Here is a 25049-nt window from a genome sequence, read left to right on the forward strand (position 1 = left end):
CAGCTAAGCCACGCACATATATACATAATCTTTCTTAAGTCAGAAAAGAAGATTCTCCTTTGAGCAAATTTACTCCTTTTAAAAAGGCCGAGCTATTCGGAACGATATCCACCAGGACGGCAAAGTGGTGCGTGAGCCCTCCCTGCAGCACACGCCCAGGACTTTGAAGCAGGGCGCAGGGTCCTCCTGGCTGCTGAAAGGAGTCGAGTTAATGAGCCCTGGTGGCAGGTGGCTAAAGGCCGGAGATCCGGCCTCCCAGTGGTGTCCATCACCCCGGGTCTCCGCTCGCCTGGCTTATTTCCCTCCATGCTGGAGCAAACGCGGGCAGAAAGAGGGCCACATTAATTGGTTTGTGTACCCGAAGTGGGGATAGAGAGGGAGGAAAACCTTGCAGGCGTTGACGGGGGGTGAGGTGGGAGTGAAATCCGAAACGCAGGGGAGAGAGCACCGTCAGGCACTTTGTGAACCGCAGTGGGGAGCACACCTCGGTGGGGAGGTCACCGGCCCAACCCACCACCCTCCCGGAGCCTGAGGGCAGGGAAAGCAGCAGGGGGCAGCATCCGCGTCTCTACGCTCGCAAGGGTTCCCCAGTTCCCTGGCCATTGCTCCCCACTTCCTGCAGCCTCGGTCTCCGCCGGGGGCGTGTGTGAGGGGCGGGGCCGCATGGAGAGGAGGGATTTTAGAAAAAGGCGAGGTAATTAGCATTCTCCGATTCCACTGGCTCTCCGCGGGCCCTGCTTTGCATACGTCCGTCCCACTGGCTGCCCGGGGTTTGCTGGGGTTCGGCAGGGTTTGCAGCCGCGGCTGCCGCTGCTGCGCTTCAGTGCAGGGCAGGCTGGCGCCGAGCTAGCAAGGGCCGGGAGCTGCGAGCCAGGAGCCGGGAGCCCGGTGCTCGGCGGCGGCGGCATCTGGGGTGGTCTCAGTCCCACGAGCACCGTGGCCGGCGCCCAGTGGCTTCTGCGTCCAGCTGGGCTCAGGGAGGAGCGGTCTAGACACTTTTTATTTTGGAGAAAGGGCTAAGCCCCTGGGGGAGCTTCCTTCCCGGCCTGGCTCGCTACCCAGTGCGCCCAGCTCCGGCCCGGACTCTGGAAGATGACTCCAGGGTCTGCTCTGTGTATTCCAGCCGCAGCGTTTCGGGGAGGCAGCCGAAAGTAGTAACAGTTGGTAGCAGCGGCTGGTGGAAAAGTGAGCCGAGGCGGCGCGGACTCGGCTCTCCCCGCGCCCCGCGGCATTCGCTGCTCCTCGCCGCTCCTTCCCCTTGGCTCCCAGGCGGCTGCAGCATGAAGTGGCGCAGCGATGGCCAGGAGAGGTAAGAAGCCCGTGGTGAGAACGCTGGAGGATCTGACGCTGGACTCGGGTTATGGTGGCGCGGCGGACTCGGTGCGCTCCTCCAACTTGTCTTTGTGCTGTTCCGACTCTCACCCGGCGTCCCCGTATGGCGGGAGCTGCTGGCCGCCTCTAGCTGACTCCATGCACAGCCGGCACAACAGCTTTGACACCGTCAACACTGCCCTGGTGGAAGACTCCGAGGGGCTGGACTGCGCCGGCCAGCACTGCTCGCGGCTGCTGCCGGACCTCGACGAGGTCCCTTGGACTCTCCAGGAGCTGGAGGCGCTGCTGCTGCGTTCGCGGGATCCCCGGGCAGGCCCGGCGGTCCCCGGCGGCCTGCCCAAGGACGCGCTGGCCAAGCTGTCGACACTGGTGAGCAGGGCGCTGGTGCGCATCGCCAAAGAGGCGCAGCGCCTGAGCCTGCGCTTCGCCAAGTGCACCAAGTACGAGATCCAGAGCGCCATGGAGATCGTGCTGTCCTGGGGCCTGGCCGCTCACTGCACGGCGGCCGCACTGGCCGCACTGTCCCTCTACAACATGAGCAGCGCCGGGGGCGACCGCCTGGGCCGCGGCAAGTCGGCACGCTGCGGCCTCACCTTCTCCGTGGGCCGCGTGTATCGCTGGATGGTGGACAGCCGCGTGGCGCTGCGCATCCACGAGCACGCCGCCATCTACCTGACAGCCTGCATGGAGAGCCTCTTCCGGGACATCTACTCGCGGGTCGTGGCCTCCGGGGTGCCTCGGAGCTGCAGTGGCCCTGGGTCAGGCTCGGGCTCCGGCCCAGGCCCGAGCTCGGGCCCCAGTGCTGCCCCAGCGGCGGATAAAGAGCGGGAGGCCCCCGGGGGAGGAGCGGCGAGCGGCGGCGCCTGCAGCGCAGCCAGCAGCGCCAGTGGGGGCAGCAGCTGTTGCGCCCCGCCGCCCGCCGCGGCCGCCGCAATCCCGCCAGCAGTCGCCGCCAACCATCATCACCATCATCATGCGCTCCACGAGGCACCCAAGTTCACCGTGGAGACCCTGGAGCACACGGTCAACAACGACTCCGAGATCTGGGGTCTCCTGCAGCCCTACCAGCACCTCATCTGCGGGAAGAACGCCAGCGGTAAGTGGCCGCGCGGGTGCCACTCCTTCCCACCCAACCTGGCCAACTCTTGGCGCAAGTTTGCCTCGCGTCCCCCTCTCGCGTCTTCCCAGCCACGCGCTGCTATCCCAAGCCGCTGAGGAGGCGACCGGGCTGGTGGTAGCCAGAACAGGAGTTGCCCGTTCCCTCCTGCATTCTGGTGCCCGTACTTTACCCCGCTGGTAAGGTCCCAGGTACCAGAGCGCGCGGTTCCGCCCCCGGTGCGGGGCGGGGCGACAGTTGCCTCCAGCAGGCAGTGAGCAAAACCCAGCACCATTTTTTGGAGCAGGGTTGAGATCATTTGCGCCTAGTACATATACTCCACCCCAGCACTGTTGGTTTTGACCTTGAAGATGCCACTTTCCCGGGCGCATGAATTTGGCTCCCTAGGACTTGGGAGGAGGCGCGTTCCGCTCTCCACAGCCCAGTGCTCCCACTTCCCCCACGCTCTCGCGGGGGGAGGGGGGTCATCCAGTGCACCAGGGAAGGAGGGGCCTGGCGGTCGTACAAGCTGAATAGAGAGCTTGCTCGGCCTAGACAGTCGGAGAGGTGTGTATGGTGAGACTAGGGTGCGGAAACACTTTTCGGTGCCAAGTTTTTTCCGGAGCAGTTTTTGAGGGCCAGAGCACACAGCTGGTGGGGGCTGCGGGAAGGACAAAGCTCCCAGTTCCAGCCTCCCAGCTTTTGGCCTCTCCATTCCCTCTGGCAGGGAGCTGCAGCTCTCACCACTTGGCTAAAGGAACGCCACTGGGGATCTGGGCAGGACGGAGCTGGCAGGGGGAGGTTCTGGAGGGGGTTGTCAGCTTAGGGCGTCGCTTCCAGCAGGTTCTATCATCCTCTCTCCACGCTCTACTGTTTTGAAGGCCCGACCTGGGTGGGTTTGAACCCGCAGTTCTGGCGTTGAAGGGGGTGGGGCCGGGGCGCTTGTTTTCGAGAGCTCGCGCTGGCGGTCCTGCCTGTCTGCGAAAGCCGGGGCTAGACACTTCAAAGCTTCAATTTTCCACAGGAAATGGTAGAAGCGTAACTGGAGACTCTAAAGACGAAATAAAACTTTGTTACATATTCGGCGGTTTGGCCAGAGGTTGCTTGGTTGGAGCTGAAATGCAGTCTTTCTGGGCAGATTTCATTCATGTTGCTGCCTGTCTGTTTCCCGGGGGCTGAAGGAGCAATGCGGTGGGCGGTGCCAAGGGTGTGCATGTGGGTGTGTGAGAGTCTGTGTGCGCGCGCGTCTGTGCGTGTGTAAGTGTGCCTGTGAGTGTGCGCAGGAACCAGCGGGCGCGCGGGGCGCCGGGCTCCAGCGGAAGCCTTTGGAAACCGACCCTGCAGCTCTCAGTCCCTTCACCTGGATTTGATCATGAGTGGGGGAGGGGAAGGAAGGCGCAAAGCGGGGTGTGTGTGTTGCGGGGTGAGGGGGCAGTGTGTGTTGGAAAGGGGAATCCACGCTGATCTCGGAGACTCTTTGGGGTCTCTTTCCCAGAGCCCTTCCCCCTCTGCTGCCAGCCGAGGCAGAACCCTCAAAGAGAGGATATCTTCGAGGCCACACACACACACACACACACACACCCTGCAATCTCGATTAAGATGGAAACATCTGGGGAGAAGGCACTGGGCTTTGCATGTGCTTCTTCAGAATGTGGGGATTCACCTGCAAAACCTGGGAGCTTTGGACAGGACTGCTCTTTGCTTGCAACCCTACCCCCACCAAAAAGCACAGAGGGGCTTAACCTCCTTCCTGGTGGCTCTCCTGACAATCATCGTTTACTCTTTGCTGCCCCTGACTCCCAACTCCTTACCTACCTTCCGGGACTGGAACCTCCTCTTTTTTCTTTCTCAATATTTCTTTTGGGAGTCTCTAGTGTGGAAATCTGGGCACCCTGCTCCACCTCTGTCTTTGCCATTCTGAAGTTGTGAGTTTGGGCAGGTCACTTTACATCTCTGGGTCTCAGTCGCCTCATCTGTAAAACAGGGGTCTAGACATGTAATACACCTCTTGTGGCTCTGTGTTAATAGCTTCTATGTTTTTTTCAAATCGGTTTTACTTTTATGAACCTTAACATCTTTTAAAAACAGTTTTTGTGTATACTTCCTCCTTTTTGGAGGAAGTATAATTTAAGGAAGGAGAAGACCACAGAGTTGGTTTTGGGCAGGGTCAGTGTGTGACGGTTGGGGTTTGCTGCCATCACAGCTTTTCCCACACTAGAGCGCTTAACTCCTGGGTTTCGGGGCCCCTTTAGCCTCCTCTGGGTATAAGATATACTATAATTTCATTGTGATCTCTTCATCTCTTTTCTTTGGGCTTGTTTAAAATGTCAGGTCATTTATGCAGAAGAGTTAAGGGAAGAGTGATTAATTCCTTAGGTATCTGAATCATACATTAAACATCAAACCTATTTCTTAAACTATTTTGTATGCAGTCTTTCTGATCTGCAAGCCTCATTAAGAACAAAACGTCTTAATTACTAGATTTCCCCTCCTTTAACTTGGTAGCACCACTTATTTATTAATTTGTGAATTCATTTGTTCTCTGGTATTTATTGCAGTTGCTAAATGCTAGGGTCTGAGCAAGCGGCTGGTAAGAGGTAATAATGGCTAACATGTATCCACTAGGATTCTGTGTATTGACCCATTTTATCCCCAGTAGCTCTTGAAAAGGTACTACTATTATCCTCATTATATAGAAGAAGAAACTGAGGCACAGGGAACTTAAGTAAGTATCTTGTTTATTTGAAAGCAGACAGCCTGGTTCCAGAGTCCATACTCTTAACCCCTGTGTATATGACTATTTAGTGACAGATGAGTCCCCTGCCTTCAGGCATCCACCTGCCCTTTATTACCTATACAGGTGAACAGAGACCTTTCACAGCCTAACATTCTTCCTGTCTCAATTTATATACCTTTTGTTCCTCTCAAATGGAACTGGGCAGAACTGGATTTTACATGTTTTTCTATCCCCTGCTAAGCCTAAGAGAGGCCCTAGTACACGGTTGGAGCTTATTAGATGCCTATTTGAGTTGAGCAAGCTATTGTACTGTATTGCACAATGATGTCCTGGAAGAAGCGACTGCTTTTTGAGTTTCTTGAAGCATCTTTGCAGGTTTTTCTACTTTGTTGTTATTGTTATTCTAAAGCTAGGGATCTCGCTATGTTGCCCAGGCTGGCCTTGAACTCCTGAGCTCAAGCAATCCTCCCACCTCAGCAGGGTAGCCCGAATGACAGGCAGGCACTGGCTCCAAGTTCTGCTTCCTTGGTTGCCCCTTCTTACTGCCCTTTCTATAGCTATCCACCTTTCTAATTTGCTGCTACGAAACTGCCCAGGCTAAGGAATTGTGAAGCTAGTCACATGGGACTGGACTCAGAAAACAAAAGATAATTGGCTCGAAAGTGAAATAAGGCTTAGGGGCTCTCAAAAATCACATCCATGGGCTTGCTATGGGCATGAACTTTGTGGTTCTGTAAAAACTCTTTAGAACTGGAGTTCCGTGTTCATTTTCAGCTGTCTTGAAGGGCTGGGGCATCAGCTAAGGTGTGTTGATTGATGTTTCTGTGGTGTTTTAAAAATTTGACTTGATTGAGCTGAGTAAGGAGTGGGCAGAAGTACTTCACTGCACCTTTGTATGTGCTAGTCATTGTACCTTAAACTCCTGTAGAGCTGGCCAGTTCCTACTCATCCTTGAAGACCCAGCTTCGAGAATGAGTTGGTCTTCCTGGCTTCCTTGTGAGGGCTTCCCTGATGCAACCCCTTCTCCCTGCTTATTCAGCTTTGTGTCTCCTTCCATATCACTCAGCACAGTGCCTGGCACTTTGTATAACAGATGCCCTCTACTGCTTGTTAAATGAATATAACCAGCTCATTCAGTTTCAGGCATTTAAAATTTGCCTATCAGCCATAAAGTCAGTTGCTAAGAGAATGGCCTCTGGTGTTAGACCTCTTGGATTTGAATTTCAAGGCTGCCATTTTCTAGCTGTATGTTCTTAGGTATGTGACCTAACCTCTCTGTGCTCCAGTTTTCTCAGCTGTAAAATCGAGTAATAATTACAAGGATTAAATGAGATTATGTGTCTAAGGCTATTATAATCTGGTGCCGACACATGGTAGGTGATAAAATGATGATAATGGTTGTGATAATCCAGGCACGATGGTATTTCTCATCTCTATCACATCCAGATTAATTCAATCCCATGTGCTCAGGGTGGATGGAGCCAACAAGGCCCAGAATTTTAACTGGATCCCCTTTTTAATATAACACCAAATAACTTGTATGCCCACCTCAAGGATGGATGCCACGGGCACAGCCCTGTAGCCAGGGTCACAAAAATATTGTTTTGGTCAAAGGAAAGTAGCTTCTTTTCGAGAGGCTGAGGCAGGAAGATTGCTTGAGGCCAGGAATTTGAGACCAGCCGAAGCAACATAGTGTGATCCCATTTCTACCAAAAAAAAAAAAAAAGAAAAAAAAATTTTTTTAAGGTAGTTTATTTTATTAGCTGTGTTTTCAAATGGTTTCTATCTTTAGTGAAGGGGCACCAGGAAACTTTCTGGAAGTGGTCCCTTATGTTGACTGGGAAGTAGGTTCAGACGTGTATGCATTTGTCAAATAAAGGTAAACCTAGTATTTGTGCATTTTACTGTACTGTGAAATATACTTCAGTAAACAAAGACACACCAAAAAGAGCCATAGGCATTCTTGAATTACATTTTGTTTTAAATGTGCAATTTGAAGGGCAGACTGGAAGACATGGTGTGGAATGATGAAAGGGAAAGAGAAAGGGTAAAAGACCTTAGACTTAGATCCACCTCCAGAGTTTCACTCTCCCATTCTCTAGCAAGTGACTTAATTTTGCTCAACTTAGTTTTCTCATCTGTACAGTTAGGATTACAAAACAAAACAGGATGTATCTTAAAAAGGAAGAAAACCCAAACTGGACACAAAGGGCAATTACAAGGATTAAATCAGATACAGTTTATAAAAGCACCTGCCACATAGTAGGCACTCGGTAATAATGGCTTCCTTAAAAAACAGATTATTCCAGCTCGTGATAATAATTAATAATAATAATGATAATACTTTGGGGATTTTGAATAGTTTCTTTCATTTCAGGGATCCCCAGTCACTTTAGAAACATTAATTAACACGAGTCCTCACCTGCCAGCACAGGCGTGGTGGGTAGGTTGGTTTTTAGGTCTTTTGCTTTTCTGTTGCCTCTGCACAAAATGCTTGCTCAGCTGTTTTCCTGTCCCTAAACTGGTCGTGCTGTTCTGTGGTGCAGTGTTGCTGTGTTGGACCAAAAATGCCACAGGAGAAACCCAACTTCTTAAGAGGCACGGCAAATGCTATCTCAAGAGCCAGCCATAGCAGTGTCTGTGCTCACAGAGCACGGTTTTTAATTAACTGACTTGATATAAATTAAAACCTGGAATTTGGGTCAGTAGAGGGTTATTTTGTTTTCTGTGCAGACCTGCTAGTTCAGTGCTGGGACATTTGAAGTTGGGTGTTTCCTGAAACATAAAATAAAAATAACAAAATCAAACAATGAGGGGCTAACCTGAAGACCTGGGGTCAAGGGCAGGATGCTGATGAACTTTGAATAGAAGGCCTCTAATTTTGAGTCTGTTCGTATTTGTGACCTTGAGCCAAGCACCAAACTAACCTATTAAACTGGTCTGATTATTATCTACTGAGAGGTAAATATAAAATAGTAATTGACTCTAGAGTCAGACACACCTGTAAGCTGCAGTTTCCCTATCTGTAAAATGGGTATTGTAATAACAGCTTTACTTGTATAGCTTATTACATGCCAGGCACTGTTTTAAGAGCTTTATGTGTTATAATCATTATAGTTACGTTTCTTCTTCTTCTTCTTCTTCTTATTATTATTATTATTGACACAAAGTTTCGCTCTTGTTGCCCAGGCTGCAGTGCAATGGCACAATCTTGGCTGACTGCAAGCTCTGCCTTCCACGTACAAGTGATTCTCCTGCCTCAGGCTCCTGAGTAGCTGGGATTACAGGCATGCACCACCATGCCTGGCTAATTTTGTATTTTTAGTAGAGACGAGATTTCACCATTCTGGCCAGGCTAGTTTCGAACTCCCTACCTCAGGTGATCCACCTGTCTCAGCCTCCCAAAGTGCTGGCATTACAGGCATGAGCCATGGCACCTGGCCTCATCAGCTACTATTAAAGACAGTTCCAAAATCTCAGTAGCTTGACACAATAGAAATCAATTTCTTATACACTTAAACTCTGATTGGGAGAGGAGAGGTGTTGCAGGAGACAGGAGGGTCATTTAGGTAGAATTTACCTTTTTTATCTTCTACATGTGGACTTCAGTGCCTTCCTTGGTCATTCATCCAGCCAATAGGTAGAGATTGACAGTGAGTGTGGAGGAGCTTAAGAAAGGTGGTATAGGTTAAGCCTGGAAGGACTTATATTGCTTGTGTCCACATATCATTGACCAGATGCATCACTGGCTCTCTGACCACTAGTACCTGTGTGCCTCCTCCTTCCTATGCACAAAACACATTCTCTTTTCCCTAAGGGAGGAACCCGCATTTTATCTGATCCCTACTTCCAAGTTCCTAGTCATTGGATGTTGTTCAATCCTATCCATGAAGCTGAGTGTGGCACCTTAGCATGGTCCAGGGACCCATGCGCCAAAGCAAACACATTTTCTGCCACTCTGCCTCCATATCCCACATCTGAGCAGGGTGGGATAACCATCTTGAAACTCCCATTTGGAAAAGATAATCATAGAAGGTACACAGCAGTCACTGGTCCTCAGTAGTCATGAAATCTTGCCAAGTAAGCATTGTGTGGTTGTATCCTAGCAGTGGGTGAAGTTCGTGGATTAGGTCCTGATTCTTCTCCTGATGGGAGTTTACTGGTTCATTGTTCTCCATACTCTCAGCTGTGCTGGTAGAAGGATTTTCTTTGTTATTTTCCTTGGCCACATCTGAAGTTGGTCGTGGGGAGTATGGCCTTCTTGGGGGCTCTAAATCTTTTGTGACCTAGTTCTTGCCCTTGAATCTCTGGGGTCCCAAGGATTGTTTTCATGCTGTAACAGTAAAGACTATTAAAATCAAGGTTTATAGATTTTGCAATGCAATTCCCTCAACAACTTAGTAGGACTTTCATCTATGACGTCTAATATGCCAGTAGCCACACCCAAAGTTATTTCCTAGACTTAATTCTGAAGCCCGGATTATTACTTCCTTTTCCCCATACCTCTCTTTCTCTCTAAATTTCACGGCAGCTACCTTGAGGCCATCAGGCTTAGGTGGAAAGCTTGCATTCTTAATATGATACTTATTTCACTTAAATGTCTTCTCTACTCTTATAGTTTGGGGTTTAGACATAGTTCTCTGTTTTTACCTCTCCACTATTCCTTTCTAATATGACTTTCTAACTGGTTAATTCATGCCTGAGTTCTTTTCTTTCCCTAGTACTTTGCTTAACTCAGCCAGGAACAGTTAGCAAACTCTACTACCATTATTTTTTCCAGTCTCTTTCTATAGAGCTTACAGGCTTAGTAGGCATGAGCTCTGACTACTAAGTTATCATAGATGACAGTTTAATGAGACAGTTTACTTCCGTATCACATGTATCTCCAGTTTTTCAGGCTCTAATATAACCTGCTACCTGATTTCTAAGCCAGTGTCCCATGTCTCAAGCACCCTGGTTCTGGAACTAAGTTCTATATTAGTTAGGGTGATGCTGGCTGATGGGTCAGTTCATTCTAACATCTTAGTGGCTAAACACAATAAAAGCTGCTTTCTCATTCAAGTAGAGTCCAACTGATGGCAGGGGAGAGAGGTGCTCTGTCTCTGGAAGTTGATGGACGTCCTTAGACACATAACTCTCGGAGACTTCTCTCATTGAGGGTGATAGAGAATGTGGAGGATTGTGTGGGAGGTTTTTATGATACCATCCTGGGTATGGTGTCAATTCCTTCCACATTCCAATGACCAGAACTCAGTCACATGGTCTCCACTAGATGTAAGGGGGCTGGAAATTATGGTCTCTGGCAGGGTAGCAATCTACAGCCACAATTCTGTACTATCAGAGGGGCGTAAGTATTTGATAGAGAGCTAGCCATCTCAACAACCTTACGAAGCAGGTATGCTATTATTATCCCTATTTGTCAGATTAAGAAGTTGAGGAATGGAAGGTTCAATGAATTTGCTTGAGGTGACATGGCTTGCAAGTGGCCAGCCAGATTTGAATTAGGCAGTTGGCAGTCTGCCTTTTAGAATGCTTGTAAGGATTAAAGTGACATAATCGATGTGAAATGTTTATTCTAGCATCTCATTCATGGTATGCACTTAATAACTGTTATCTTTATCTTTATTGTCATTGATAGTATCATTCTATGCTGAAACTGGACTAACAGTGAATAGGTATGAAGCTCTCCGCCTTTGGTAAAATGTAAATCTAAACCAGTGGGTGCTCCAGGGAAATTGTATTACGTGTCTTTTTCCCTTTGCCATCTCCCACATTTCATCCACAGGGGAAACTACCAGTTGCTGAACCAGGGACTATTCCAGGATTTCCAGACACATGACTTCATTGAATCTCCACATTCTTCTTGTGAAATGACTGTTTCTAATCCCCATTTTGCTGAGGAGGAAACTGAGGCTCAGAACTAAGTTTAGCAACTAGTTCAAGATGCCACAGTTACAAAGTGGTAGAGTTAGGATTTGGGCTCAAGAGCCTATGCTCTGAACTGCCACAGCCAAGTGGTGAAATCTGGATCATAGGGGCTTCCAGGAGGATTCCAGGAATCCAGTGCAGCCCAAGGGGTGTGTGGGGTGGAGGGCGGGGCTTGCCTTTGTGGTGGTGGTTACGGTTGATGATTGTCCTTGTCCATAATATTTGGTCGCAGGTCTTTTTTAGTCCCCGCCAGCTTCCCCTCTCCCTGGCTACCCCATGAGTCACTTCCATCAGATATCATCAGATCACAGCACAGCCTCCTCAGCTGAGGCCCTGGGGAAGTAGCTGGCGTTATCATCTCCAGGTGACAGCTCCCTCCATACCCTGCCTAGCTAGGTGGGCTCAGTGCCATAAGAAGCACAGGCCTTCTCACAAGTAGAACTGAATTCAGAAAACTGTGCATAATGGAGAATTGATTACATTTCCGCTGCAGAGGAGACTGAGTCTGGTCCTCCCTGAGAATCACAGAGCTGGATTTTTCCCAGACTCTGGAGTCTGGTGGACCAGGGTTCAAATTCCGGCTCTATTGCCTACAAGCCAGGTGACCTTAGGCAAGTCAGTTCATCTTTCCCAGACTCAGTTTTCTCATCTGCTTAATAAGGAGAATAGTAGCACTCCCTCATAAAGAAAATGTTGTTGAGAGAATAAAATGAGTTAATTCATCTAGAAAAATATTGGACACATCATAAATACTCAGTGTCTGTTAACAATCATCATTATTATTAAAAGCAGCCTTTTTGCCTAAAGAAGTGCTCCCTGGATGCTGGCTCATTTACTGAGTGACTGAAAAGGTTTCTATAGTTTGTCAGTTCTGGACTTTGACCACCTATTAGCTGTGTGATGTCAGGCAAGTTACCTAACCTCTCTGTGACTCAGTCTTCCCATTTGTTATGTGAGAGTAATAAGTGAATAACCTAATTCTTTGTTTTTTGTTTTTTTGAGACAGAGTCTCACTCTGTTGCCCAGGCTGGAGTGCAGTGACATGATTTCAGCTCACTGCAACCTCCGCCTCCTGGGTTCAAGCAATTCTCCTGTCTCAGCCTCCCAAGTAGCTGGGATTACAGGCATGTGCCACCATGCCTGGCTAATTTTTTTTGTATTTTTAGTAGAGATGGAGTTTCACCATGTTGATCAGGCTGGCGTTGAACTCCTGACCTTATGATATGCCTGCTCTGGACTCCCAACGTGCTGGGATTACAGGCGTGAGTGAGCCACCAGGCCTGGCCTATGGAACCTAATTCTTAAAGCTGTTGGGAAGTGCCTGACATGTAGAAATTGCTTCATATATGTTGGCCATTGTTGGGTTTTATGATATTCATTATGACCGTTTCTATAGGCAACTGTGTTAAATGTTAAGCAACACAGTCCCTGCGCTCATGGAGCTTGCAGACCTGTGCTACATTTAATTTATTCATCAAAGAATTATGCAGTTGTAAATTTACAACTGGTGACATGTGCTATGAAGGAGAGACATATAGGCTGTTAAGAGTCTTTGCCAGGGCTCTTGATGTGTATGGGAGTAAGGCTTCACTAAGGAAATGAGGAAGTGAGGCTTTAGTAAGGCTTAAGTGAGGCTTGAATGAGGCTGAAGCATGGCCACATTGGTGGAAAAGGTAGGAAGAACACTTGGTGAATGCAGACTACATGTGCAAAGGGCCTATGGCCTCACGCCTGTAATCCCAGCACTTTGGGAGGCCGAGGCAGGTGGATTACGAGGTCAGGAGATCGAGACCATCCTGGTCAACATGGTGAAACCCCATATCTACTAAAAATACAAAAAAAAAAAAAATTAGCTGGGCATGGTATTGGGTACCTGTAATCCCAGCTACTCAGGAGGCTGAGGCAGGAGAATCGCCTGAACCCAGGAGGCGGAGGTTGTGGTGAACCGAGATCGTGCCATTGCACTCCAGCCTGGGTAACAAGAGCGAAACTCCATCTCAAAAAAAAAAAACAAAAAACAACAACAACAAAAAAAAGGCCTATGGCAGACGAGAGCATGTGGGGAAGGTAGAATGGCCAGTGCAACCGGAATGGGAGAGGGTAGGGAGGGGAGCCTGGTAGAGGTTAGTCTAAGCATCTGCCAGATTAAGCAGGCTTTCAAGGAGGGCACTGGAGAGCCCTTGAAAGCTTTTAAGGAGGGAGATGCAATGATCAGATTTGTGTTCTACAAAGGTTGTGTTGCCAGTAGTTCAGAGAGCAGACTGGAAGGGTGAATGTGGGAAGGCTGGTTAGGTACTGTCATCATCCCCATCTTACTCAAGAAGAATCTGAGGCTGTGACACATTAAGTCACTTGCCAGGTGTTGTTAAGACAATAAGTAGAGAACTCAATTTAAAAATGTACAGAATTTAAGTCCGAGGGACTTCAAATTCGACCTTTCTCTCACCATACCATGCCTTATTCCAAGGGAGCATCTGGTTTAACTCTCACATATTACAGATTTGGAAACTGAGGCCCAGAGTAGGATACTGTCTTGTCCAAGATCACACAACAGAGTTGGAACCAGTATCCCAGGTTTCTGGATTTTTAGAGCCCAATTCTCATCCACAGTGATGTATTGTCTCCTCTAAACCAGATCACTCGTGGGAAGCATAGTGGGATGAGAGGCTGCATTGTCCACAGCAGTCTGGAGATTAATTTACAATCTGGCTGTAATATCTCCAGTTTTACTATGCATCTCAGTAAAATAAATGCTAGTCCGGAAGCATGTGGAGGTCCCCATTAGATCGTGGCTGAACCAGTGAAAGCAATTACTGTGAAGATCAGGTGTGCTAAATGCAGAATCAAATTAACAGTTCCCCTGTGCATTCATATCTGAAAGCAATCAGAGGCAGCTTTGAGGAGTGGGTCAGTGAAATCTTCGAGTATGGTGCCGGCCTCCGACGTTGAGGTTGCATGGATTAACTGATTTTCTTTGGGTGGCATGTGTCATTGTTCCTTCCTAATCCCAGCTCAGGGTACCACCCAGGGAGTCATGGTGTGCCCAAAAAGCACGCCAGACCTAAATTAACCTCTTTTCTTCCTCTGGATGCTTCTGCCACCCCCCAAGTACTGGGGAGGTGGCACAGCCTTTTTCTCTCTCCACCTTCTCCCTCAGCCTCTTTCAGCCTTCTCTATGCTGACTTTGAGGTTTGAGGGCTGGGCTCACACTCGTGAGCTTCCTGTCCTCATGGAGCTTGTGGGCTTGAGGCAGGTTTAGTTTATGCACAGATATCAAACTGTACCTGTGACAGTTGCTCCTCCAGAGAGGTTCCCGGGGCCAGGAGAATTTGATGGAGATGAAGCCTCCTTAGACTGTGGAGTGGGTCCAGGATGGTACCTGTGAGGAGGGGAGCTGCCCCTCCCTTGTGCTTACAGCGGGGATTGGGACACCAGACATTCAGAGGTGGAAGGCTCCTTGTCAGCCTCCTCCACCTGGTGCTGGTGGTGTCTTAGGTGGTGGGGAAGCCTGCAGGGATGAGGTGGTAAGGGTTTGATCTGTGCACGGGTGATTGGAGCTCCTTCTTCCCACATGGAAGTCTGCACCACCAGGGCAGGCAGAGGGCAGAGAGCAGAGAGCAGGGAAGCTCATCCCCATGTTAGCGCCTCTGATTCAATCTCCTTTCTTTTGGAAGCCCTCCCCACCCTCTGCATGCTCTTGCCATTCTACAGCTGCCAGTGTTGGTACAGATGATAGGCCTCTTGTTCAGCTTGCTGCAGCAGCCATGGTGGATGGAGTGCAGGGGCCAGTGTGGGGGGCCAGCAGGAGGCCCCCTCCCCCTCCCCACCCCCACCTCTCCCCACCTGGGTCGGCTGGCTACTCTTGCTGATTCAGCTGCTGCTCTAAGTTTTCTGTATCCCAGTAAGAGAGCTATGCATTAAGGAAACAGACCAGGAGCAAGCTGGCGCCTTCACGGCCTATGATGACCTCATGATATGGAGCCTCGAGGGGCAGCTGGGAGCCTGTGCTGGAGCAGGAAGTTGCCTGAGCTCCGTAGTGCATGGGAAGGCCTGGCTTGGCTCAGGACCAGGAGGGTGGGCCTGTGCTGTGTGACCTCATGCTCCGGACCTCTCTGAACCTCATTGCTCTCACATGGGAGGTGGAAATAATGGTCACACCAGGTTCTGGTGTTGGTAGAGTTGCAAGTGTCTAATGAGGCCATGCTTTGGAAAGCCAGGAAGCCCAGCACATAGTCATGGTAAAAGCTGATGTTTCTGAGCATCTGCACACTGCCGGCACCAGTTTATTAATGGAGAGCATTAGCTGCTCTATGAGACAGGTATGTTTATCATCTCTGTTTCACAGATGAAGACACTTGGGAGAGGTGGGGAGACTTGCTTAAAGTCCTACAGTTAGTAAGATGCAGAGCAGGGACTCCGCCCCGGTTCTTGGCCTGTGTTTCTAATCACCATGCCTTGAGGAGGGAATGTGCGATCTGAGAGAGATCTGACTCAGAAATCATGGAAGATGACTGAGGAGCACCTGGGGTGAGTGACGTCACCCCTGTCGTGGGCAGAGAAGTGAGGCAGCTACCCCGAGATTGTGTGGATAGTAGCAGCAGAGGCTGGGGTTGAACCCAGGCCATCTTGCCTGAAGACCTGAGCACACGTGAGGGGAGGAGGGGAAAAGGTGTGAGTCTTTCCAGGCCAGGCCATGCTGTGTTGTGACCAATGGCAAAGCCCTGTTCTCCTGCTTGCCCTGCTAGGGTTGGGCTGCAGATTTGCCACTGCTGAGCTTCCCAGGAGCCTGTGCAAAAGGAGCACTCATGAGCCAATTCTGCAATTCTTTGTATGGTGGATGAGGCAGCCATAAAACTAGCTGCTATACCTGTGCCTGTTGCTTAGGCCAGAAAGAAATTTCTCAGTAGGAGACTAGAAGCCGTTATTAAGATGCATTTAGCGACCTCACATTTCAGCCTGTGGTTGTTAAGGAAGAACAAGGAGAGTTGCTTCTTGATCTGCAAAGGGTCTCTCCCACCCCTCCCTGCTGCCTTCACCCCCTCCCCCATTCCTTATGGAATGTCCAGTTGTTGTCCTTTGTGTATAAAGAAAAGGCAGGAGTTGGGGCAGTGTATAACGCTTTCTCCTATATTCTGGAGGAGGGTCTTAGGGTCAGAAGGTAGCCTGGAAATGTATGTCAAAGTCAGATGGTCTGTAGAGAAGCAGAGAGAGTTCATATGCTCCTCTGGGACAAATAAGCAGACCACACATTGCAGCTGCAAATACACTAATCGGCAAGCTGGCGTGCAAGTTTAGGGAGGTAGGAGAGAGCTGGGTGGGACCTGGCTTTGGAAAGGTCCATCAGTGTGGTCAGATGAGACAGCACTTGAAGGTTTAGTACCAGAAGGGGACATGAGGCCCACTCTAGAACAAGCTGTGTGATCTCAGGCAAGTGACTGAATTTCTCTGGACTTGTTTTCTCATCAGAAAAATGGAGATAAGAAATATACCAGGTTTCCAGGATTGTTTTGAGGCTCAAAGGAGTCCTCAGATATAAAAGTGCTCTGTAAACTGTAAAATAACCATTCATTCAAAAAATATTTATCGAGAGCCTACTATGTACTAGGTATGGTTCTAGATACTTGGCATCCATTAATCCATAGAAAAAAATCATTGCCTTTACAGAACTTACATTCTAGTGGGGGAGGCCCTACATAATAAACACACTAGATAAGTAAAAGTGTTAGAAGGTGACACCTGCCGTGGAAAAAATAAATCAGAGCAAGTAGAATAGGGACAGTAGGGGATGGTCGCAATTACAGCAATGGTCAGGGTGGCCTCACTCCAAAGATAAGATTGGTGTGGAAAGATGAAGGAGGTGAGGAAATTGATCATGTTGCTGTCTGGGAGAAAAGCGTTTCAGGCAGAGGGAACAGCCAGTGTAAGGGCCCCGAGGTTGGAATAGCTAATAACCCATTGAGGTGGAGAAACTTGAGTGAGGCAAGAGGCATAAGAGGTGAAAACACAGGGTCATAGCAAACCTAGATGGGCAGGGCCCCATAGGTCCTTGTTGATGTTGGCTTTCATTCCTAGGGAACTGGGAAGCCCTGGCAGGGTTTTGAGTAAGGATTGGCAGGTCTGGTTGAAGATGAACTTCAGAGGAGCAAGAATGCAGGCAGTGCAGGAGCAAGAGTGCAAGAATGTATGGAGGCTCTTCCAATAGCCCAGGCAGGAGAGGACGGTGGCCTAGCTAGGGTGGTAGCCATGGAGGTGAGCTAGGAGGAGGCTTCTGGCTGTAACTGAAGGTGGAGTCAACAAGCTCGTGTTGACACATTGGGTGTGGGGTGTGAGGGAACGAGGGGGGTCAAGGAAGACTCTCAAGGGTTTTTGGTTTGAACAACGAGGAGGAGAGAGTTGCCATAAACTGAGATGGGAAAAACCATGGAAAGGGCGGTTTGGAGATGGCAGGAAGATCAGGGCTCCAGCTTGGGACATGCAAAGTTCAAGGTGCCTTTTAGGTGTCCAGGAGGAGATGTTAACCAGCCGTTGGATATTCATTCAGGATTATGTAGCATTCAGGAGAGAGGATGGTTTGGAGATATAAATGTGGGAGTTGAGAGCATGTAGATGGTTTTTAAAACCATGTGATGGGCAAGGTCACTGAGGGAGTGAGTGTAGAAGGGGCGAGAAAACCAAAGACAGAGCCCTTTCTTGGGCCAGATGGAAGAGGAGGAACCAGCAGAGGAGGCTGAGAAGGAGCAGCCAAGTGAGAAGGAGAACTGGGAACATCCTAGAAGTCAACAGAAGATAGTGTGTCCCCAAGGAGGAAGTGGTCCACTGCATCAGGTGGTATTCAAGGTAGTTATTCTCACTACACCCCCAAATTCTGCGAGTATTTCTGCCTGCAACCATTGGGGACTGTTTCAAGTCCCATGAAGAGGCAGCGTTGAGGTCAAGTGCAGTGGCCTGTCATCCCATTGCTCTGGGAGGCCAAGGTGGGAGGATCACTTGAGGCCAGGAGTTTCAGATAAGCCTGGATAACATAGCAAGACCCTATCTCTAAACAAAATGTAGAGTTAGCTGAGAGTGGTGGCATGCACCTGTCGTCCACCTAGTCAAGTGGCTGAGGTGGGAAGATCACTTAAGCCCAGGAGTTTAAGGCTGCAGTGAGCTATAATCTTGCTACTACACTCCAGTCTGGGTGACAGAGAAAGACTTTGTCTCAAAAAAAAAAAAAAAAAAAAAAGCTGCATTGATATGCTTATTGGGAACCCCACTAACTGTAATGATCCAGAGGATAGTTGTGAAATTTTCCTAAGGGAAGAGAGGGAAAATGCCCTCAATATGTCATCTATAAACCATAAACCAGGGGCGTTAGCCCAAATCAGCAACTTTGATCTGAGTTCTCATGGAGTAAGACTGGGAGGCTTCTCACTTCCACCCTGTACACACACTTCCGCAGTTGTTCCTCTTGTATCTGTTTTATCAATACTGGGATTTTGCATAAGATGTAGAGTTTGAAGAGCACTAGCCTGGGTGATGAGCAAGTCCTTCCTGCTCTGGCATCTCGGGAGGCTCTGACTACCCAGGGAGCTGGGATCCCACACTGGATATGGGCTTTGGCTTTGGTCAATGAGGCGAGCGTGGAAAGTGTGTCCTGCTGAGGCTCAGAGAAGCAGCAAGTGACGCAGGCCAGGAGGGAAGGCAAAGGGGAGTGCTGCAATGGGAACCTTCGCAGAGCTCCAGGACCCAAAAGGGATGGGAGAGAGAAGACAGGGAATGAGGAGAACCAAGATGGGAAATAAACTGAACTGGCAGAATTCAGGGTCCAATAGCCAGATGCTTCACAGTTCAAGATGACTCTCCCTTCCTCCTCCTGCTCCCCACAATTATTTGCAGTTCTGCTCCCCACGCCCATGCAAAGCTCTTTTGTGTTTCTCCTTCACTGCGGCAGCCTCACCTCCCAGGTGGCATTACTGATTGGCAGCAGCAGAGGTAGAACTCATCAAAGCCATCTCTGAACCAAAAATAGCCTGTCCAGCAGATACTTCCCAACCTTCCATGCCAAAGTGCTTGTTCTCATTTGTCAAAGTTGGCATATCCACCTGATGGCTCTCAAAGGTCCGAGGCTGAAAACAGAAAGGATCAGTCCTGCATTCCTAAACCCTGGCGTGAGCAAATGATGACTTTGGGATATTGTGACTTATATCATGTAACTTACTTGCTCACTAACTCGTCTAATCTGGTTGATTTTAAGGGGAGGGATCATATGGTAGTTACATCAAGGGTCTGAAGTCAGACAGTCTGGGTGCAAATCGCAGCATCATCCCTTACTAGTTGGGCCACCTCAGGCCAGTTCTCTCTGAGCCTCAGTTTCTTCCCTTGTAAGCATGCTTACCTCATAGGAGCGTTTGGGGTTAAAACAGAATGATGTGATGTCTATAAGCACTTAATGTGTGGCAGTGAGTGCTTGATACATGTTGGCTCTTATTGTTGGGACTGTCACTCCCCGGTCATAGAAAACTTCTATTATAACACTCATCAGATTATACTGAATGGCCCACTAACCTGTCAATCTTTTTTTTTTTTTGAGACGGAGTTTCACTCTTGTTACCCAGGCTGGAGTGCAATGGCGCGATCTCGGCTCACCGCAACCTCGGCCTCCTGGGTTCAGGCAATTCTCCTGCCTCAGCCTCCTGAGTAGCTGGGATTACAGGCACGTGCCACCATGCCCAGCTAATTTTTTGTATCTTTAGTAGAGATGGGGTTTCACCATTTTGACCAGGATGGTCTCAATCTCTTGACCTCGTGATCCACTTGCCTTGGCCTCCCAAAGTGCTGGGGTTACAGGCTTGAGCCACCGCGCCCGGCCTTAACCTGTCAGTCTTTACAGACCATCTTGTGTCTCTAGCACAGCAGCTGGCACATAGTAGGCACTTCGACATACTTGTTCAATGAACAGATGACACCATGGAATATAAAGTTCATGCAAGCACAGATATTTGTCTGTTTTATTCATTGCTGTTCCCCCAACACCTAAAAGAGTGCCAGAGTATAGTGCATTCTGAATAAATATTTGCAGCCTGTGAAATGAACTGTGAATTAATGGAGCTTCACTAACAGGCAAATCCAGAGCTTGTTGCTAACCATTGGTTAACGGGCTGGGAGTCTTCCTGCATATTTCTGAATTCCCAGCCCTGAACAACACTCCTTTTCAAAGCTTGCTTCTCTTTGAAGAACAGAAAGGAAATGATTGCCCATTATCCCTTTGTACCCAGTTTCTGCCCATGAGATGGCACCTCGTTCTAATCCAAAGTTGAAAGCTGTGTCTGCATAGACTTTTGGATCTTAGAGCTGAGAGAAGCTTCACAATTCTCCGGGTGCAGCCCTGCTGTCTTCAGTCTGGGTATCAGATGGATTTTGCAAGCCAGACACCTGAGAACCAGGGGGATTAATAGACGTGTATGGGGTTGCACAGCTGCTGGCAGGCGAGTGAGTCTAGTGGGTGATAGAAGTCCTGTTTTAAAGGTGGAAAGTCCTTCCTTCTCAGCTGGATCGGGATCTCAGTCCTCTGAATTCCCAGATTGGTGCCTCCGCGATGCCATGCTGCCCCAGGGAAAAGGAAACAAGGCTTTGTTCTCTTTCTTTAGTTGTGATTCACACCACTTCTCACTTATTAATGTGGCTGGTTCCCGTGTACCAGATTCTGCCGAGTACGTTCGCAATAGTATCTCATTCATTCGCTCCATCACCACCGATGATGCCGGTGTTACTAGTTCCAGCATACAATTGAGGGACTGACTCAGAGAGGCTAAGAGACACTCAAGGCCATGCAGTGGGGATGTAGGAGCTGGGGTTTCTACCCAGCCACCTGGCTCATCATCACCAGACCCTCCTATTAACTGCGTTGGCCACATATGGCAAAGGCGCAGTGTGACATGTTGAAAAGTCCTTCAATGCTCTTCTGACACCAAAACTGTGTCTAGTTGGTGTTAAGGCAGCTGGTGAATTCCATGGGAGAAAAATCAGCCATTAGGTGAATAATTATTGATTTAATCAAATTGGAAATGTAGAATTGTAAAGATAAAGCAACAACTTTTCTGTCCTCTTATGAGTCATAGTTTGTGGTCTTGCCCTTCTCTCTCCATCCCTCTTCTAATTCTTCATTCAGGAAATAGTTCAGTGCCTACTGAGTGCCAGGTACTGGTAGATGGGAAAAGTATACAGGCTACTGTCAGTTTCTAACCTACTTTCGTTGTTGGAAAGACCAGAACCATTTTTTTTCCAGAACAGTGTGATACTAATTAATTCAAATACTTTATCTGAGCCGGTTTAACCTAATGTTCCTCCTGACTGACTCAAATCTGTATCCTCTTCCCACTTCCCCAGGGACCAAACTCACCTGTCAGTTGAATGAAACTGAAAAGGGGGCCACAGGAAGACAGGAGGAGATGTTTAATATTAATCAGGCTATACGGACTGTAATTTTGAACCCCACAATACCTTACTATTATTACTTCTTTAGACTTGCATAATTTACAGAGTCCTGTGAACTATTTCTATTAATATTCGCAACAGCCCAATGTGGTAGAGTGCGTAGGTGTCAGTATCCTAATTCACACAAGGGGAAGCTGAGGGTGGGAGAGGTGAAGTATCTTGTCCTAACTTACCAGATAAGTGGCAGTTGGGGTGAATGTTTGATTCCACTCCAGTGCTCTTTCTGGGCACATTGTTAGTGCTCAAATATCTTGAGGACCGGGATTGAGTATTCCAGGGTTGGGGAGTCTCATCTGGAGACTAATGAGGACATGGAGGCTGACTCAGCCTTGGACATAATCCAACCAACTGAAGGAATATGTTATATTGGGGGACATAATCCCCCAACTCTTGGACATATGGACATTGTTTTGTCCCCTGTAGCCTCTAAGGCCATTATGAAACCCTGTGACTGGCCCTGGCCCCCACCCTCCTATCAGTAGTCATCAGAGGGGACAGGGCTCCTCAAGAGCCACCCAGAGCATTTTAATTAATTAGCTAATTTTTAAGAGACAGATTCTCTCTGTATTGTTCAGGCTGGAGTGCAGTGTCTATTCACGGGCATAATCATAGTTCTGTATAGCCTTGTACTCCTGGGCTCAAGCCATCCTCCTGCCTCAGCTTCCAGAATAGCTGGGATTACAGGGGCATGCCACTTTTCAGAGCATTTTGATTTGGACCTCAGATGCTGCTACTTGAACGTTAGGAAGTCCATGGAATGTCCACTCAAAAGGAGAGGAGGTCTGAATTATCTGCACTTTTGCTAGTTCTGCAGAACACAGATAGCCCCTTGGTCAGCATCCCATTGGCCCAGAAAGAAGGGGCCACTGTCCTGGGCTCCTTGCACCTTCCCCCATAGAGAGCCTTTCTGGAGGAACCTGTGGCCCAGCCCCATCAAGCTCTTTCTGAAGGAAAATACAAGTGCAGAGGCTCAAGCCCCATGTGCCTTGGCTCAGCTGTCAATCTGTTCCACTCCCACCCAAAAGAGGTCATCCTGTGTTGCGCCGCGTTCTTGAAGAGATGAGGCCTGAGCCGTGAGCATCTTGCCTCTAGACAGATTTCCTTCCGTTTGTGTTTTTACTCTGCTAAAAGTTTTCCACTGAAAGGATGGTCACAATCAAAATCTTTATGTATTCTGCTTACAGGGCCTCTGTTATGGATCTTAATCACTCCTCATGTTTTCCTTAAAATGAGATTTCTATGAAAGGAGAAGTGGGAGGTTATTGATTGTACATCGTATATCAAAGGAAGCGTCAGTGTGTTTTCATTTGGGTGAAGCAATGGGAAGCATTAGTTGATGCATTAGTGCCCAAGAAACAGGGAGCTTGTGTGTGTGCATACATGTGTGTGTGCCTGTGTGTGTGTGTGTGTGTGTAGCATTTGTGTGTGCCTGTATCAACTCAGCAGCACTATCAGAAATTGGATGCATGCCATAGCTTCTGAGTTTGGGTTGAGTTTTGATAGCTAATATTTGCAGACTGTCATGTAGGCAATTCTAACATCTTCATAGACTCCAGCCTCCTTATCCATGGAAGCCGCATCCCGTGTCACATTCAAACACAAACCATTACCTTTATATTTCTAGCTAGAAAAAATCTGTAATGGTTTTGCTTTTGTGGAATGGTTTTTGCTGTGCTGATATCATACTTATTTTATGGGGGCTCTGATTTCTCTGCCATTATCTTGTATCCTCAGGAATTCTTGCAAAATGAGAAACATCTAACCAGCCTTACTTTCCTCCAATAAAATTGTGTGAATATTGAAGTCAACGATTCATGATGTTGACTTCACATTAAGCCTTTAACCACTTAATTACATAGTTATTAATTCTGGCTTTGCAGTTTTCTTTTCATGTGTTAGAGCTGATAATTTTTAAGGTGTTGGGTATTTTCTTGGGCTCAAGAAGGCCTGAGAACTGAGTTGCTTAGTGGAGGAAAAATGGTCTTGTGCTTTTGACATAAAGAAACCCAGGTGAGACTGGCCTCAGAAAGGTCACTCTGAGAGTTTCATTCACTGACCGAGGCATCTCACACGTGCGTACTCAGATGCCTGCACACTCACACCATGCAGTGCTATGCAGTTGTTAACATTAAATAGAGTCTAGTGCAAAATTTAAACAAAACCAAACAGTGAGCCCTCTCCTGCCTCTTCCCCCTTCCCTGTAGATGGTACTGTGTGTTGTCTAGGAATCTGGATAGGAAGTTGTTTGGGTTCAGAGATCTGGAGGTGGGGAAGGGAACAATAGTTGGTGCCGGTGATGCAAGTCCTCGTTTTTTTCAGTTCTCTGGTCCCCTTTCCTGCAGCCCCATGAAGCATCGATGTAACCGTTGGGGAGTTTATTAAGTGGCCAACCATTCCAATTTAGAGAGAAGAAAAAAATGAGCACCAGGCAGGAATAAACAAACAAACAAACCCTCCTGGGAAATTCACCAGAGATCTCCCAGGATGAAGCCCTTTTCTAGCTAAGTCACTCTACAATCTGCATGTCCCCAGGTATGTTTTCCAAAATTTGCCAAATGCTTACAACAATTAGGAATTTGGTGAAGAGAAACAGAAGGGCAGTGTGAGTGCCTGTTCTTGGCCAGGCTGGTGCTGGAGAGACAAAAATGAATACAATGCAGTTGGTGCCTTTGAGAAGCACACACCATTACTCAATTCTAGGATGATGTGAGCTGTAATGCAGGCTGCGGACAGCGGGCCGTGGGAAGGGCTGGGCACAGGCTCTAAGCCTTGTCACAGGTTGCTGGGAGCTCTGTGAGCAGAAGAGCCAAGGATGCGCTGTTAGCACATGCCCGAGTGCCGTCATCTGCAATAGCTGGGTCATGCCAAGCTGCAGGTGCAGACCCAGATTGAGTAACCATGGCTTTGCTCCTGACACGCTGTGCTCCCACCATTCCTATTCTTCTATGCCACTGTAGTGGGGACTTATGAAGCACCTACCTTGTGGCAGGCTTTGTACCAGGAGCTGAGGGTCAATCTGGAGCCAGGGAGTTGGCAGTGAACAAGAATGCCACTGCCCCAGCCTCGTTAGTCTGTCCAGGAAATGTAGGCATTGACCAAGTCAGTGCAAGACAGGGAGATAAGAAGAATGGGAGTGCAGGGTTCGACGGGCCTCAGTTTCTTCAGCCGTTAAATGAGGGAGGGAGTTGGGCTGTCAGTGGTTATTAGACTTAATAGTGACCCCTTTGTTTGTTGTGCAGTCTTTCTGGGAAACTCAATATATGAAACATTAAAAAGCAGAATTGTTTGGGTCTGATCAGCATAGGTGGATGCCACTGCCTGATGGAACCCAGTTTGAAAACCAGTGGGTGAAATGATCCCCAAGGAGCTGGTATAGTTTGAATATTGGACCCTGCCCACATCCCTTGTTGAATTGTAATCTGCAGTGTTGGAGGTGGGCCTGGTGGAGGGTGTTTGGATGCCTCATGGTTTGATGCTGTC

At 48.4% G+C, this 25049-nt stretch overlaps 1 protein-coding gene across 4 annotated transcripts in view; it reads left to right on the top strand.

The window, feature by feature from the left end:
- The first annotated feature begins 822 nt into the window (after positions 1-822).
- The window catches only part of ABTB3 (ankyrin repeat and BTB domain containing 3), a 349042-nt gene continuing 324815 nt past the window's right edge, over positions 823-25049 (top strand). For all 4 annotated transcript variants that reach the window (XM_002752947.5, XM_017976347.4, XM_035257465.3 and 1 more), the window contains exon 1: positions 823-2428. In XM_002752947.5, the coding sequence (XP_002752993.2) occupies positions 1297-2428 (1132 nt within the window). In that variant the 5' untranslated portion in view covers positions 823-1296. The remainder of the gene's footprint in view (positions 2429-25049) is intronic.

This window comes from Callithrix jacchus, chromosome 9, assembly GCF_049354715.1.
Source record: "Callithrix jacchus isolate 240 chromosome 9, calJac240_pri, whole genome shotgun sequence".
Classification (NCBI taxonomy): domain Eukaryota; kingdom Metazoa; phylum Chordata; class Mammalia; order Primates; family Cebidae; genus Callithrix; species Callithrix jacchus.